At 36.5% G+C, this 18,157-nt stretch overlaps 1 protein-coding gene across 9 annotated transcripts in view; it reads left to right on the top strand.

Annotated features, from left to right (window-relative positions):
• Nucleotides 1–18,157, top strand: part of NBEA (neurobeachin) — a 518,250-nt gene that overhangs the window by 475,321 nt on the left and 24,772 nt on the right. For 7 of the 9 annotated variants that reach the window (XM_042793382.1, XM_042793373.1, XM_042793376.1 and 4 more), the window contains 2 exons: nucleotides 14,671–14,760; nucleotides 16,260–16,452. In XM_042793382.1, the coding sequence (XP_042649316.1) occupies nucleotides 14,671–14,760; nucleotides 16,260–16,452 (283 nt within the window). The remainder of the gene's footprint in view (nucleotides 1–14,670; nucleotides 14,761–16,259; nucleotides 16,453–18,157) is intronic. The other 2 variants (XM_042793375.1, XM_042793379.1) reach the window with 1 other exon arrangement.

The raw sequence follows: 18,157 nt of genomic DNA on the forward strand, positions 1-18,157 counted from the left end.
TTTTAACTATGCATCCAATTTTACTATGAAATAACTTCTTGGGGAGCACCTACCCCAAATAACATAAGCCATTTACAACAAGGAGTCAGAAATCATAATCTGATCCACAGGATTCCAAATTAAACACGTCCTTCTACCATTGCTTAAAACAATTATCTACAGTTAGATTAATGATTGATCATGATATCTCCAGTTAATGAATGTATTAGAGATGATCGGGTAGTCAGTATTTTAGTGAATCTGTGCTGTTCTGAGTTCATGAACATTCCTGGATCGTGCTGTTGTATGCTTATGGGAATTCAGAATCCTTTCATAGTCAATAAAATACACAGTCCCTGGAAGTAAAAAAAAAAATTGTGGCATACAGGTGAGTTCTTGGTTCCAAATGGCATATTAGAAGGTTTGGGACTTGTTTATTATTCATTGTACTTTTGACTGAAAAGCTCCGCATCCAGACAGAGCTAAGCACTGCCACTGAACATACATCACCAACCACACACTGGTCGTTCAAACTGAACAATGGCTGATAATTTATTTAGCTGATGAGACTTCAACCAACCTATTTGATAAAATGTTTCAGATAATTCATTCATCAAAGGAATATTAGAGTGAGTTTGTAAATAACTCATAGGCCAGAAAAATGTCTCAATCTACTTTGAGTATTATTTAGAATAAATTGTTTGGCCAGTTCTCATCTACATTAGAAATTTCATCTGCATTTTTGTCAGAACATCCTGGAGTCTTACCCAAACCGAGTTTAATGTTTTGCTGTTATAAAAAGAACATCATTAACTGCAACTGCTCTCTTTTATTGCAGAAATATATAAAATATAGGTCTTGTAGATGAAAATTTCTTCTTTATTTTCTGGTTATTTTGTTTTTCTCCATATAGATGACAGGTACCAATTATTGATTTTTAAAATTAGCAACAAGCATTTTAACATACACTTGAAGTAATATTTTATATGAGAGAGACAGAGAGAGATATGAGGTGAAAATTACTGCATCTGATTGTAACAGAAATAGCTGGAAGGGGCTTCTTTTTTCCTATTAGCACAGATTTCAGTTATATTACGCTGTCATTACCTCAGCATAAATTAACTATTATTCAAAACATTTCACACACAGCAGTTTATTGGAACAGATATTACTCAGTCTAAGTATCTAGTCATTCACTTAGAAAGATGCAAAGCTGAGCTTTCTAAATGTTTTAAACATATTGATAATGTGCCTCTTTAATGCCATTTTGAAGCCTGTGTACAGTATATCTATATTATTGTTTTCAATTTATGTCAAGAACAAAGTGAAGTTTTGAAGAATGCGTTCTGGGAAATAATCCAAACAGAATTATTTCTTTATAAGCTAAACCCTGAAAATAACTGAGAACATTTATTTTAAATGTAACAGTGTAACCTGTTTCCAAACTGAAATTCTAATATGCACTGAAGCTTCATGAATACTATATGTGACACCCTTCAGTATGTATGTTTTACCTACTTCCCTGTCAGTCTTTTTCAGCTGTTAGTTTTGAAGGTTTGCCTGTTCTCTGAGATAGTTCTTGTGTCCTGCAGTGGATAAAATGAAGGCTGACGGATGGTTGGAGACTCATCATAACCGCAATTTGTAGTGAAGAGTGTGTGCTTTGCAAATCTCAGAGCACCTTCTTAAGGTGGGAACAAGGCAGATGATTTGTGATAGAAAGATGAAGCTGAGAGCAAGGAGATAAGCCAGCATTTAGTTTCCATTCAGATAAAAAAGAAAACCACTAATGTTATATGACCACATTCTTAACTTAACACATTTTATTTCATTAACAAGGAAAGATTTTACTCATGAGTTTTGATATTTTTTTTGACAAAGCAGATACAGAACATGAGGTCATACTTCTAATTTTGTACAGTTTTATATTTGTAAAACAAGAACAAAATATGCCTGCTAGATGCCTTGACTTACTGAGTCTGTTCTGCTTTTCAAGCACTGAAAAATGTCTTCAGTGATTATATTTTATTTCGATAATAAACTAGAAGAAAAAAAGTCACAGCTAAAATGCATTCTTTAATGATTAAGTACCCTTTCCTCTTTTATTACTGCAAGCTTTCAGAAGGCCTGTTCTGTTTGCTTGTGTGTTTTCCTCATTTTCTTTTGTGTTTTTCTATAGGGAAAGTTCTTAATTGAAAAATAAGTAAAAATAAATATGATATGTATGTTCTGTGTAATGGATTTCTGAAGCATATGTAAGTTATTCTGCTGGCAGTAAAGATTACTCATTAGCTGAGCTATTAATAACATTTATATTCCACGACAATGATATTCTCTAGGCTTGATCCTATACCTTCATTTATTTACTTCTACATCAAAAGATGTCAGTGTCCCAGTAGTTCAAAAGACTCCATGCTTATTATCATCTGAATTCTTGTCAGCTACCAGCCAAATGGCCATGGGATGTGAACAATCGCTAATAGCCCCCCTTTCTCTCATGTTTTGGTTGAACTTCCTCATGAGCATGGTGTGTTATTCTCTATGCTGGTTTACCAGAAAGTTTCAGAGCAGAGCATCCTAAAGATGAGAGGACAGACAAGGCTGATTTATGATTCAGGATTTCAAGAGAAAATAACAGAGTGAAAGGGAATGTGTAGCAGAAAGGCAGGAATATGAAGACTTGCTCATGCCAGCTGAGATAGGGATATTACTTGGTCTGATGCCAGGTTAACTAGCAGTTAGAGGATCAAGTTCAGGCAGGAAAGTTCAGACTTAATGGCAGAAGAAGTTTCCTAAGGTCTGTAGGCTGTAATTTGACTATACATATCTCATAAAAGAAACTGTAGAAGCCTCATTAAATCGGTCATTTCAAAATAGAATGGGCAAACACTGTAAAAATGCATTGTTAGGGAGAATGTACACTATGGGCAGATAGAAAAATTGGGACTTTTTCATCTCTATCTTTTTTTCTGCTATATCCTTTTATGGTGGTAGCTGTAAGCATCAAATGAACACAACTACTTTATCTGTAAGTGTGTTAGTCTGTGCCTCTTACGATTATGTCAACTTCCACCATAAGTCATTGAATCTTTTTTGTTTTAATTCAGGATTAGCTTTATAAGTTTTTAATTTTTGAACAATTAGCAATTAATGTAGAAATTATTTTTTAAAAATTGTTGTATTATGGGTGGAAATTTTTCAAGATAGTTAGTTTAGCTCTTTGGGGCTCTTCACTGTTTAAGCCTCTGTCTGAGGCATTGGTCCTTTGCTGGCTTATGTAAACTAAAGTCAACAGGTTGAAAAAATGTGGTCAGTAGATGTCCTGAGCACCTATCACACATAGATTGCTCCCCAGAGTTATAGTTCACTACACTTCCTACACCAAACCCAGTTACATGTAATTTACACCAAGTCACAGAAATTAAATACTGTCCTAAATATTCACATTCCCTTTTTTATTTCTTATGTTGCCAATTTTGTCAGAATGTTACACAAAATGTATAAATGTGTAGTATTACAGAATACAGTGCAAATGTATGAGCATTTCCTAAGATAGAAAGAGGACAGTATTGAGGAGGGAAATGTCATTGAAATGGAAGAAGAGTAAGGAAAATAACTTGAGACATTTTTCTTAAAAAGGGGGTAAATTCAGTTGATGGACAAAAAAATAATAAGAGGTGGGGGAATTTTAGAATTTTTGTTCTTCAAAAAATCGTTCCCTCCTAAAATAAACTTGTCGTGCAGAACATTCACATACATTTATTGTTGATTTTAAAAAGTTTAACTGAATTTTTAAAGCTCACAATGTAGCTTTTAAAATAAAAAGCATAGTTAAAACCAGCTGTAAGCTTGCACTGTTAAAGCTCTTAGTCACAAAGAAAAGAAAATAATTAGAAAAGAGTGGATGAAGTTTCAAAGTTTCAATGAAACCTCCTGCTGATATTACTTTTGCGTTTTTATGGACAGAATGCCTATGCTTAAAGGCCTCTGTGCTCCTAAAAATGGCAATTAAAAACATATACGGTGTCTTAAACAAAACGAAAGAAAGACAGGGGGAGGTAATAAATAGTATTAAACCTGATGTGGTCCCCAGCAGATTCTCCCTTCTAACAGCACAGAGTAATATTTTGCTATGTGTAAGAAGCAGTGCACTATTCAGATGTCATCAGCCTCCCTGAAAACCATGGGAAGTAGCCCAACGCTACTTCCTTGGCTCCACTCCCGATTACTCCCTGAAGCACTTAACAAGTCTAGGGTACTTGTGTTTTATTCTCATCTGTTTTTTTTTTTTTTTCCTTTTCTTCTGGCAGCTGTGGAGGTACCAGCAGAGCCAGGCTCTTTCTGTGACATTTCCTGGCTAGCAGAAGTCAGAAGCCATTTGGTCACCCAGCTTGAAAGTCAGGGGTCCTTCAGAAATATTCACTCCCCCAGTTTCCTTAGAAATACCACTTTTTTTTTTTTTTTTTTTTTTGCTTGATGCATTGGCCTGTTGAGAGCTGTGAGTGGAGGTCAGGTTGACTGTGCCTGCTTTTCAGACCAGGCTGTGGAATAAAGAAAGAGACGTTCAGTTTTGCTGTTTTGTCCAGAGTAGAGATTGCTCCATGTCTCTTTCTCCAGGAGATGTTCATGAACAGTAGAAGTTTCTTCTTTCTTCTACCTCAATGGAGAGGAAGAATAACTAGAGATTTTTCACAAGTACCTTCTCTGTTTTGTAGCATTTCTACTCCTGGACAATATCTGGAGCTTTATTATTGTAGGCATATAAAGGTATAATAATACCACTGTCTTCATTGCCACAAAATAATCAGGTTCTGCCTTCAGCTCAGCATTCTGGTTAGTATAAATGGTGATGGATCAGTGACATGTGAGTTTGAATTTTTTTTTTTTTCAGTTCTTTTTAAATAATAGGAAACCCAAAAGTACCTTTATTTTTTTTTTTGCCCAGAATAAAGCCCTGCATGTGCTGTAGTGTTTAGTTGAACAGGCCAGCGTGAACAGCTGCTCTTCATATCTGAAGAAAAGAAATAAAAATGAGGGATGAAGGAGGGGAAATGGAATTGCATGAGAAGATGGCATTTACACAACTCCTGTCTTAAGGGAGGGAGTTAGAGGCCAAGATGCAATGGGAGCATGAGAAGCCAGGTGAACAACAAAGAAAGGAAAAGGACAGAAAGGACATGTGGAGCTCCTGGCACAGAGAAGGAGGAAGGGAAAGGGTTAGGAAGGCAGTCCTTGGGAACCTTATAGAAGTGAAGGAATTACCATAGGAACAGAGAGCTCTTGGTATGGTTGTTAATGCAGAGAAATTATGTTTGCAGCCTTCCCAGAACTTCGTGGGACTTTTGTAGTCTTGACCTTTGGGACTTCTTCTTTCACTAGTGAATTCATTGAAATATTGTATAATATAATATAGTTAGGTATTTTTAAACAAAAAATACTTTCTTTTTAGTACTCTTGACTTACAAAATTTAGCAGGTTTCTAAATGTAGTTGATGGTGTTTTGAAAAAGACTACTGGCAATTTTTAGCCTAGCACAACTGGAACTTCGGGCTTTATGGCTGTTACTCACTGCTTTTCACATGTGGAAACAATTGTAGCATCCCAGACAGCAGCAGTGTTTTTTTAAAAAATGCCTGTAAATTTTAGTGACTGCCAAAGAAGGGATGCTAATGACAGTTTTTGTAACATTTTTTTATTCCTTCACTTCCTCTTTTGTAGACTTTGAAAATCTGTGGTGATTTCAGTCAGAAGAGAAGCTACATTTAAAAATTCAGATGATTTTTTAATTCTTATTCAAGGAAATGTGATAAGTTTATCTCTGCTTTAGAAAAGCCTTGAAATAACTTTTCATTATTAGAGTTAATGCACTTTGAATACTAGGAGCATTTTCAGAAAAAAAAGTTTGTGTCAAAAGTTTGCTCTGTTTACAAAAAAAGTAATAAATTCCATCCCTATGATCTAAAAACATAAATTAAAATTTCAGCATCCTGGCTTGTATTTCATATGCAAAAGAGAAAAATAAATTAGTTAAAGGATGACATAAGGAGAGGAAAATAAATGCTTGGCTTAAAAGCAAAAACTCCTGAGTAGGAGTGTCGAGAAGAGGTGTGACAAACCTAAGACTGTGATGGTAGATTAAAAAAAAAAAAAAAAAAAAAAAAGAACAAAATCAAAAAACAGAAAGATGAAGAAGATGATAACTTCCAGAGGAGTTTTGGTAATAACAAAAACTTGAATTTCTTGGAACTTGTAACTGATGACACAAAGGAAGAAGGAAGCAGCTTGGCCAGAATAGAAGATGACGTTCGGACCAAGATCTTGCTAGGACCTAAGAGTGAAGACTCTCTCTTAGTAACAGGATTTGTACAACAGAAGGCACATTGAGGCAATGGAACTGGTTTGGTTTGGTTTGCAAATACCAGCTAGGACACATCTGCAATTCTGCATATTGTGGTGCTGTGATTACTGTCACATAAAGGAGTAATACAAAGGAGTAGTATCAACAGCGAAATTCTATGTTGCAGGTGTACATTTTCGTAATTTGCATTGCAGAATCAAGATGTCAAAGACAAGCTTGTTCCATAGACCTAAACACCAGATGGGAAAGATCATCTAGATTGGCCTCTCACCCAACAAATCACATAGAGCTTTTGTGCATGTAGCCTTTTGAATGTAACCATAAGTGTTGGTGTCTGAATAATGAAAAGAGGATATGGAAGTGTTTCCTTATATATGTACAGTTTAGGTGATGAGAAATTATTTCAGTCAGTCGTCTTAAATATTTATCATCCAAATACAACAATGAAAATTAATGGTTTAAAAAAATGAGGGAGTGTCTTCAGTAAAGATAAAATTTCTTGTCAGATTGAGAGGAATCTTTGTTTCTGAGATTGCCCATTACGTAACAATAGGAAAATAATTTCAGGGCAATTATCAGTCATCTACAAATAAAAAATCCCAATTGTCCAGGTTTCAAAACCTTGACTATTTATGGCATGAAGTTACATATTTCATGAATTATTGTATCATGCTATTACATCCCTCACAAAAGTAATTTAGCAGTAAAATATTTGCTAATGTGTTGTACTCAGTAACTTAATGATCAAAGAAAGCAACATTTTCTTTTATAAACTTAATACAGATTTGGGAGAATGATGACAGAGCAATGATTTCATTTGGCATGACATCAATGAACACACAAGAGTTTCAGTACATGTTAGCAATCTGTATGGGACAGGAATTATTATAAACATGAGCATAAGAAATACAATAGTTCAACTGAATAAAATAATGGCATGAAATGAGACTAATAAAGTGTTCTTTATATGAGGGGTGACCTCATTGCTCTCTACAGCTTCCTGAAGAAGGGAAGTGGAGAGGGAGGTGCTGGTCTCTTCTCCCTGGTATCCAGGGATAGGACCCATGGGAATGGTTCAAAGCTGCACCAGGGGAGGTTTAGACTGGACATTAGGAAGAATTTCTTTACCAAGAAGGTGATCAAACACTGGTACAGGCTTCCTAGAGAGGTGGTCAATGCCCCAAGCCTCTCAGTGTTTAAGAGGCATTTGGACAATGCCCTTAATAATGTGCTTTAACTTTTGATCAGTCCTGAATTGGTCAGGCAGTAAGTCACCTGTAACTGAAATTATGCTATTCTATTCTATTCTATTCTATTCTATTCTATTCTATTCTATTCTATTCTATTCTATTCTATTCTATTCTATTCTATTCTATTCTATTCTATTCTATTCTATTCTATTCTATTCTATTCTTTCTATTCTATTCTATTCCATTCCATTCTATTCTATTCCATTCCATTCTATTCTATTCTAATATTCTATTCCTATTCAAAAGGGGAAAAAAATTGAATGTAGTTGTAAACAAAACTATAAATAAATGTATGACTTTCTTCAGTTCCACCCTATGTTTAGAGTTTCGCGCAGCACTGACTCTATAAGAAAAGGGATGCTCCTCATCTGTCTTGTATACAGTCAAACAGCAGGGAAGAAAAGGCAGCGAAATTGCCGTGGGCTGTGAGCAAAACCCACAGTTTTAAAAATTATCACAACTATAAAAAGAAAGTGATGAACTGAGCAGTGTGGCCTGAGGAGCCCCTATAACAACATAGACCTTGTCAGAGGAATTGGAAGTTAAAGCTATTTGCTTTAGAGCATAATAGAGTTTGCTGTAGTTTTTAGTGTAATTTAATGAGAGAATTTCATTATATGAGTGGTAAACTCCTTTGTTCCAGACAGAGTTGGAAGGATACAAGAGAAAAACTATAGAATTTTTATTTTTTTTTTCTTCTGGTATAGTTAGGAAGGGAGGCATCAGCCCTTCTCAGTGTAAGGAAGTTTTCCATGATTTTCAGGAATGGGCTGCTGGAGAGGAAAAGGAAGTATTTGTGCTCAGGCATACAAGAACCTCACACATGAGAGTATGCCTGAAAGAGCAAGGGTCACTCTCAGCTAAACCTGCTCTGGCTGCAGGATATCCATCTTTATGGTATTTTTGTTTTACCTTCTCTGTTTCTGTTTGTGAGATGTATTGAATTTATTTCCCATTTGCAATGTATTAACCAAATTCTTGCTTAAGCTGCCAGAGTGTTTAAAAAGAAATTTGTGTCATGAGAGGCATATTGGACTACTAGGGGCAAGAATAGGAGAACTATAAAGGTGAAAGAGGGAAGAACTAGGTATCACAATTAGTAGCTTAATGAGGTAAGCGTGAAAGCTAAAAGGCAGCACTCCCTGAGACAAATAAGGTCACCCATGTGAATTATGCCTGGAAAGAGAATGAGATCTTACCTTTCACATTCTCATTCCTTTCGTAGCACTATTTCCCTTTGCAGAGGAATGAGGAAGAAGTTCAGGGGTGGGCTGACACTGGGAGGAGGCTGAAGGTCAGCTCTGAGCTATTGGTCTTCTGCTGGGGGGCCATTTAATTGCACACTGCATCCAATGGAAACCTCCTGTGAGGAGTAGGAGCTTAAGGTTGCCCCTTCTCCATTGTTAAGTTAATAAAGTAGTGACCTGCGGAGAAAATCCATTTCTGTGCCCATCTTTCAGTCCCTTGAGTGTAGTGATTAAATAGCCAACTGTATCAAAGCCTCCACACTAGGTGAGTCATTGATTGTGTTTAAACTACAACAGTTCTTTCCTCCAAATATACAATAATAAAATGGAAGTCAGAACTCTTAATCTAACTTATCAAAAGTCCTGAAGATATAGATGCTACTTAACAGCTGTAGATGCAAATAAAAAAACAGTATCTCACACCACTCGTGCAAAACAATAACGTTTCAAGCAGCTTATGCTACCCACCAGAGAGCTGTCAGTCAGTTTGCTCTGAAGAAGACGGTGTTTGGGGGCTGTTGAACATGCTGGCTGCATGGGCAGGAGAGCACATAAAGTATTCCTGTGTTCACTTGGATGCAAAAATGAAATAAACTTTCAGGAAAGGCAGAGTTGGATGACAATTGCTGTGGAGCATATTTCTCAAATGCCTACAGATTTTTGCTCTTCACTGGACTCAGTCCCCATGCAGAGGGTAAAGTAGACTAGGAAAACCTGAGTGTGGTGCACAAGAGGAAAAAAACACACCAGGATTATGGGAATTATTAATAAAAACACTAAATATGTAAAAAAAAAGTAATAAAAACATTGAGAAACTCAGCTAATACGTATTTTAGAAAATCTGATTATGGTAGTAACCAGTGAAGATAAATAAAACGAGGCCACTTCACATAAGAATAAAAACATTGTCTGACTATCTGCAATGCAGTCTGGTTCTAGGAATTTATTTCTTCCTTCCATGATTCAAAGTAAAAGTGCTCACGCTTCTATGTTTCTTGTATTACGTAGTCACCAGGCATCTCTCAATAAAAGGGAGTTTGCAAATGAGATGCACCATTAATATCTTTCATGGTGATTTTACCTGCATTTCTAAAGAACTTTTTTAGAGAAAAAGTACGTTAAAAATAAACTGCTTCATAGCTTACCCTTTTTGCAAAGGTATGTCAAAGAGCAAACAAAACCTTCGCTTTGATGTTTCAGATCAGTCGGTTCTAACGTTTTCATTTAGATTAGGGCTGTGCTTCTGAGAGGAACCTGCCCATCATCCCTGTTTGCCGTGCCGCCATTCGTACTGCGGCGCAGTTGTGGAGGGTGTGAACTGCCCTCTAAGCCAGAGAAGCGGTGTGTGCCAGGGGTGCAGCTGGCAGAGCTCAGCCACCGCCGGGGTCCGCCGCCGACACCGGAGCCAGCCCGGTGGGAGAAGCCTGCGGTGGAGGGGAGGGAGGTGCTGATCTCTTCTCCCTGGTATCCAGTGCTAGGACACATGGAAACGGTTAACAGCTGTGTCAGGGGAAGCTGAGACTTGACATTAGGAAGCATTTTTTATGAAGAGGGTGATCAAACACTGGAGCAGGCTTTCTAGAGAGGTGGTCAATGCCCCGAGCCTGTCAGTGTTTAAGAGGCATTCGGGCAATGCCCTTAATAACGTGCTTTAACTTTTGGTCAGCCCTGAAGTGCTCACTCAGGCAGTTGGACTAACTGATCATTGTAGGTCCCTTCCAACTGATAAAAATAATCCTATTCTATTATAGGACTAACTCTCTTACTGTGCAGTTCTTCTGCTGTTAAGTAGCACTGCTTGCTGTTGTAGGCATTACCTTCGACCACTAAAAATATTAGTTCAAACACCTAAAGGAACAGATTGCTTGAATTATTTAATGGCAGATTTGTATTACTTTCAACCAGAATTAAAAAAAAAAAATAAAAAAACAAAACCACAAATACTTCAATAGACTGAATAATGAGCAAAGCAGATGTACTGAACTCTTCATTCCATAGGAAGCTGACACTAAGGGCTGATCCTTCAGGTTGCAGAGGAGCATCCCAGTGTCCTTGTGAATGTACAGTCTGCCTTTAAGCATAAAAATTGAAACCCAGTAATTTATCTACTTGGAGCAAAATACATTGAAGATATTGCTCATTGTATCTAAGATTATTATCATTTCTAAGATTGGATGATTTGATATATTGTTTTCTTGACCAAAAGGTATGTAAACATATAATATAAATCTCTCTATATTATTGGTAAATGGACAATATTATGTGCTATGAAGTTGTGTTTTGCTTGATTGCATAAATTAGGATGTGTGAGCTCAACTAATTTTAAACTTTGAATTGCCAGCAAGTTTGCAGATATTTTTTCTTTCCTTGTTCTGACCTATGACTATCAAATAATAGGCTAAGACCCATTTCATCTTTCTACAATCCATGATCATATCCTAACAGATACTCCCTGAAGTTTCTGGAGTACAAATCTCATTTTATGTGTATTAAAAACAGTAGGAAGTCTCAAATCAGCTCACTAATCACTGCAACACCTTATTAAGAAAGTGAAAACTAATATAATTGCCATTCTGCTGTTCTGAAAGCGTTAAATCTGCCAGCCACTGAATTTCAAGCTTATATTGTTTCTACATGAAGGACATTTTGAAGGTGAAATGAGAATAAACTTTATTTTATTAAAATTTGTATTTAATTGACTAGAATGTATGTCTCGGGGAGTGGTGTAGCACTTTGCACACAATACTCAAGATCCGATGGGAGAAAAGGAATTGATTAACTAGAATGAAATGTTTAAGACCATTAAATAAATCTAAAGTTTGATGATTTACAGTTCAAGAAAAATTGCGGTGTACACTTACCAGTTTTCAGATTAATTTCAGATACAGCTAGAGTTCTCTTGTAAACAAATCAATGTATTACATTATTATTCACAGATCTGTTCTGTACCTGCTTTTCATTTTGTGTCAAGTGATCTGATAGGAGGCAGCATTAGGAATACCCTTGGGCCAGTCACTTTATCTCTGTATGCTTATGTTTATCTTCTGTGTTAAGTTTTGACAAGGTTTCTCTGTCCTTTTTAAGTGTTGTGAGCTCCAGAGAGAAATACCAGTTGTAGCTGTGCATGGCTGTGATGTTGTGCAAACTATAGGCTCAGTGCAGTAGTTGAATATTATGGATATTTTTTAAGAAAGATTGTTCAGTTTCTTTAATGCTTCTAAGAGTTGTCAGTTTTACAAATGGTATTTTTGCAAGAAAAGGATAACATTACTTTCCACAGGGTGGGGGAGAGGCAGTTGTCTTGTAAGTTCAAGCCATCAAAAATATTCAACATTCCCTGAATATCAGGGGTTTGATTCTGCATTTGTTCTGGTTACAGAATGGCTTGGCATTAACTTATAACTTATTAAAAAGACGAGCGCGTAAAGTATGTGAGTATTTACCAGGACATCTTCAACTCTAAAATAACAGTTGTTTTTGACAGTTAGGTTTCAAGTGTCCGTTCTTCATAATCTGAAAAATTCATGATGCTTTATTATTGTATTCTGCTTCTCTTTCTCTTCCTCCATTACAATCATAAATCTAACTGAACTGGGAGGCAAAGCCAGCAAAGTTTATGTGTGCAGAATTTACTGCCAAACAATCAGAATTTGCCAGGACTGGACAACATGAAAGTAAATGTGTAAATTAGAATTGGGCTTCACTGGAAATAGAATTTAATAATTCATTTCAGTGTTCCTGTGAGAGAACAGAACTATCATTTAAGGGATCACTATAAAGGGTGGGGAAAGAAGATCTGGTTTTTGTTCAGTATTGCTGCCAAATACAATTCACACTCTTATTTCAACACAGAATTCTTTAAAAAATTAAAATTGAATTAACCTTGATAATTATTTGAAAAAAGAAAAATGGAAATTACGTTTTTGAAAATATTATTGACAGATCTGTGTGGAAGCATATATCACACAATGCCTGATATTGTTAATATTAGTCTTTGTTGTTTTGAAAATGAAATTCACAAACAGGTATAATTCCCTTCCCTTCTCCCCACCAACCAAAACAGTTCTAGAGTACTGAATGTAATAAAAAATACTATCTTTGATTTGATTCGAAGTGAATTTTACATTCCTTTATAAAAAGTGTTTGCATGAAGGAAGATATCTACAGTGTGTAAAGAGATAATATTTGTATGGACATATAGATATCTGCTGTAAAGACACGTACACACAGAAACGCATATGCCCACACAAATGCATTGGTTTTGTATAAAGTTACTCTATGATTTTAAATTAATTCATCATTAAATGATGTGAATAAAACTTGAGATGCTCAGCAGTTCCCAAGAAAAATTCTGTGTCTTGGAGACTGAAGTTCACTCTGAATTAGTCAAAAAAAAACAAGAAATCACCTGTACAGGGATAATTACATCATCAAATGTGTTAAGGTTACAATCCATTGAAACTCCTTCAGCCGCTTGTCTGGACTTTGCATTAAGTTTATTTTTTAGCAAATTTTTGCATGTGGTATTCCATTATATCCCTGTCAATCTAGGGCATCTAGAGTGGTAGACGTTAGTGACCTGTTAGGAAATCTCTCTCTAACATCTGTTCTTTCATCTATGCTGTGAATTGGAGGAAAACGCAGATTAGTTTGTAGGAATTACAAAATATGTAGATTAAAAGGATTCTTCTGTATCATGAAGTGTTTGTTTTGTTTCTTACCATTTTATGTCTGAAAGAAATAATGTGCTTTTCCAAGATAGTAATGTTTTTGGTGTTTTTTCATGTTTCTTATGTGGTATTGAATGAAAAATTCATAAAGCTCACAGGAAAAATATTAAGGGTCAGTAGTGTAGGGTACAGTATATATATAGGTATGTAATGCACAGTGCATTTCAAAATCTGCCAGTTTAGTTTTCTATGAACACTTTATTCTTGGTTTTACAAGGTCAAATAAAATAGTACCTGTCTGAAAAATAAGGAGTGTTCTGTAACAGTATTGCTTTTATAAGCAGTAATCTTTTGTCAAAGTTTTTAAGAATATATTTTAAATATATTTTTCTTTGAACTGTTTCAGTAGTGGAAGCACCTCAGTATATGGGCTGTATTCTACTTCCTATTGAATTGCTTCAGTTTTATTCTGAAAGTAGATTTATGTCTTGAAGAATGCATTGAAATTGCTAAGTTTTCATTTCAAACCTGTGAAGCCTGAAAGCCTATGAAATAATATGATAAAATTAAGCATGAAATAAGTACTCAGTGAATGTATGCAACTTGAAAGATTTTTACATTAGCCTTAATGTGCCTGGCAAGATTTGTTTCTGGCATTTTTTTTTTTGTTTTAACATACTGATGTTGTTGAAATAGTAATTATTTTGATTTTGTTACATTTTGTACATGAATTTTGTTTCTCAGTTTGCTTTTCTTTCCCCCTATTTAAGATTCCAGAGGCTTATTTTATTAGAGATCCTCATACTTTCCTCTTTACAAAGGACTTTATTAAGGTATATATGTTCTTTTTAGTGAAAAAAAAAAAAAAAAAGCTCTCCCAAGACCTGAACTGCATGTCCTCACAGGTTAACATTTTCACATGTAATGCCAGTTACTGGAAATGAGAATGGTTAGTTGGTTAACTGAAGCATGCCTGAAAGGAGAAGCAAAGCTTGTCTACAAAATACTAACACTTGGATGAGTCTGCAGCCTGGGAGGAGAGCACCGGGTGAATTTTCTGGACTTTTTTCATGGCTGACTTGGGATATGCCTGCACTGTCACACAGTGTGCTGACCTCTCTCCTTGATGCATATTGCTCATGACAGTCCCTCTCCCTCGCCCGCAGGCCATGGAGGCGCAGATACAGAACTTTGGACAGACGCCATCGCAGTTGCTCATCGAGCCCCATCCACCTCGGAGCTCTGCCATGCACCTGGTGAGACATAACTGCTGGCCGGGAATGCCTTCCCTTTGAACCAGAGGGTCCTTTGTCGGTCATAAAATACCTATTAAGCAACACTTCTAACGCCCTCCGTTGCCCACGCAGCCGTACTTTCTCCTGGCAGCAACACTCGCAGTGCTCTAGCAGAGCAAGGTTGAGGTTTGAATAGCTTTAGCTTCCTATAGTCCTGGATTTTTCTGTGTAATATTGTATAAAACAGCCCTACCTTCATAAATACACACTCGATAAATACAGATTTACATTCTTATTTCCGCAAGTAGTGGGAATGACTGGAGGCTTTTCTTAGAGTAAACATGTTGTTTTCTTTTGGTGTAAAGGCCGCATTGTTAACGGCCGATTTATGAACAATGCTTGCTTGACAAAAATGAAGTATTGGAGTTCAAATAGTGCTGGAATCTTCCTGCTTGTTCCCCCAGGAGAATACATTGTATATTTCAGATTTCAAATTGAACTACAAAATTCATTCCTATCTCATTCTTCTCTGCGCATCCTGCAAACAATTATATGAAATAACCAGACCAAACGAGACAGATCTCTGTGCCCCTCAGTGCCTTTGATTAAATGCTTAGAGCTAGATATTTTCTTTTAAGTTTTGTAAATCGACAGTAATACGTGCAGTAGTTTCAATCATTTTGTCTATCTACAAGGAAATCACTCTATCTAGTACACTGCAGAAGTGGGAATTGATCTGGAAGTGTTAGCTTTGTTATTTTTAAGTAATGTGTAGATGTTAAATGTACATAATATTTATTTTATATACTTAAAGTATGGATAACATTTTTAATAAGAAATTAAACTGATAAGTAGGAAGGTTTATTTGAGCTTCTAGAAAGAATTCTATTTGTTTTAACAGTGGTTGAAAATAAACCACATTAAACCCACTAAATAACAGTATTATTGTCCGTGTACAAAAAATGTGTCACTTGTAGAATCACCAAACAAGTTTACAATTACTTACAGACTCCCTAATAAGCATATGCTTTACATAGAATTGTCTATGTTTGGAAGTACTGTATTTCATATAAAGAATTCATTAAGAAAAATTAAATATCTGTTAGTTTTTGAGTCCCTCTTAAAATTTATTTTTTCAACCACTGTAGTTTATAGCATTTATATCTATCATATATGAATTGATTAACTCTTTTTTTGGACTCATATCTCTATTGAATGAATATTAACTGATGTATAGTATTACCTTTTACTGTATATTAATTAATGCTAATGGTCATTTTGCGCCCTGTAATGATAACCCTTACCATACCTATTCTCTACTTGTCCTCGTGTGATGTTCCAATAATAGCTTCTGATCTTGCTCTCCTCCATCACTAGTGTAGACGCGCAGGTAGCGTTGTTCTCCCTGTATGTGCACATGCTTGCCTGCTCTATTTTAACCTCGTTTTCCCTCAGACCTCCTCACTAATTGTGTTATCCCTTCTGTTTTCTTCTGCTCTCTTCTCCTTTCTACTCAACAGTGTTTCCTTCCACAGAGCCCCCTCATGTTTAAAGATCAGATGCAGCAGGATGTCATCATGGTGCTAAAGTTCCCATCAAATTCCCCCGTCACACACGTGGCAGCCAACACGCTGCCCCATCTGACCATTCCTGCCGTGGTGACCGTCACCTGCAGCAGGCTGTTTGCAGTCAATCGGTGGCACAACACAGTAGGTACGTTCCCACGGGCATGTTTCATTCAAATTTAAAGACCTCAACAGTGCTGCTTTAATTTCTAGTGCAATTTAGCTAGATGTGGGTTAATCTCACTCACCTGCCTGTGCACAAAAATGTACTGTTTTTCTGGTCTGTGCCAAATAATCAAAGATTGTGTTTTCTCTGGTGTCATTCCTAGAAACACTCTCCCTAACAGCAGCACATCACCGTGGCAGCCAATCGATTTGTGGTTACATCGGGATCAGCCTTTGATATAATGCTTTTCAGGAGAGTGCTGCTGTTCTTGATGCACCCGATATTAATATGTCCCAGGTTTCAGGAATACATACTGGCATAGTAGAGAGTGTACATCACTGTCTGCTGCTTGAGATTTCAGGTCTGTCCAGGAGCTTTTCATAAGACTTCCCATGGGTCACCATTATCAAATGTGGGACCCTAAGCAAGCCTAAGCAGTTGGACACTGAACTATTCTCTTTGGTGGAAGAAAAGTTTCCTCAATCCCTCCTAAAATCCCATCCAACAAGGTCGTTCCAAATTTCCCTTCCAGCCCCTCTTCTCACCTCTCCACGTTGCATCTTAGGACTGCCCCGTCTCCTCGCCTGGACATGTAGGTGCTGAGGTTGCCCCAGGCATTACTGAATAGATGATGGGGCCGTGAGGTATGTGAGGGAGTGGGCAGGTTTCATTTTCTAAGGTAGCTTCCTGCTGGGATAGCACTTATGCTGCAGTATCTGGAAACTTTTGAAGGTTCCTTATCACCTGGGAAAAACAAGAAGTTACCTGGTATTTGAGAGTGTGACTCAGTAGCTGCCTCAGGAACTTTGTAAGGACTGGGCAAAAAAAAGAAAAATCCTATACTTTTTATACGCAGGAGAAACCCCTGAAAAGAAGTAGGTCCTCCTGGAGACAGATTTGTGATATTTAAGTTAGATGTCTACCTGCAGTAGGCATAAAGGGATTATAGGTTATCCAGGGATTTCACTGGTTTAAATGTAAACATCTCCTCAGTGAATAATTCCAGTCAGGTGAAATAGATCCCACCTCTTATGCACAAGGCTGGCCAAAGACTGGTGTTACAAGTAATAATTAGAGGAATGAATGGGAATTCCCTTATAAGCATGTATTAGAGGAACTGTCAGAGCAAGTAAAGTTAATATCACTCTGACTTCTTGAATACTAATATAAGATTTAGTATTACTATTATTCTGAACATTTAAATAATTCTAGTATGAATATTAAATTTCACATGTGTTCAGACTGTATCTCGTTTTTGTTTACAAACAAAATTTGCATGGTGGTTTAGAGAATATGACAGAAACAGAACAGGTTATCTGATTGCCTTTCACAATTCCATGTATTTATGATCTTCCATCAAGTGCAACTACATTAGATGTAAAAATGTTTTGCCCATTTCTTTAAAATAAAAGGGAAAAATTTAGATGGAAGAACAAACAAAAAAAACATTTTAAAAAAGTATTTTGTGACAGTGTCCTCAATGGAAAAGACCAATGTCAGAAATGATTCAGAGTTACAGAAATTGTCCCCTGGTATTTCAATACTCTTTTGACTAACGTTAGTTGACTAATTCCCAATAAGTTCTCCTGGATTTTTCAGGCGTGCTGCCCAAGTACTCTGTACCCATCATACTTCACGTCTGCTCCATTTGAGGAGGTTTATTTAGCACTCGAGTACCCCTTTCTCA

The sequence above is a fragment of the Tyto alba genome, unplaced genomic scaffold (genome assembly GCF_018691265.1).
Source record: "Tyto alba isolate M040663 unplaced genomic scaffold, T.alba_DEE_v4.0 Super-Scaffold_2, whole genome shotgun sequence".
NCBI lineage: Eukaryota > Metazoa > Chordata > Aves > Strigiformes > Tytonidae > Tyto > Tyto alba.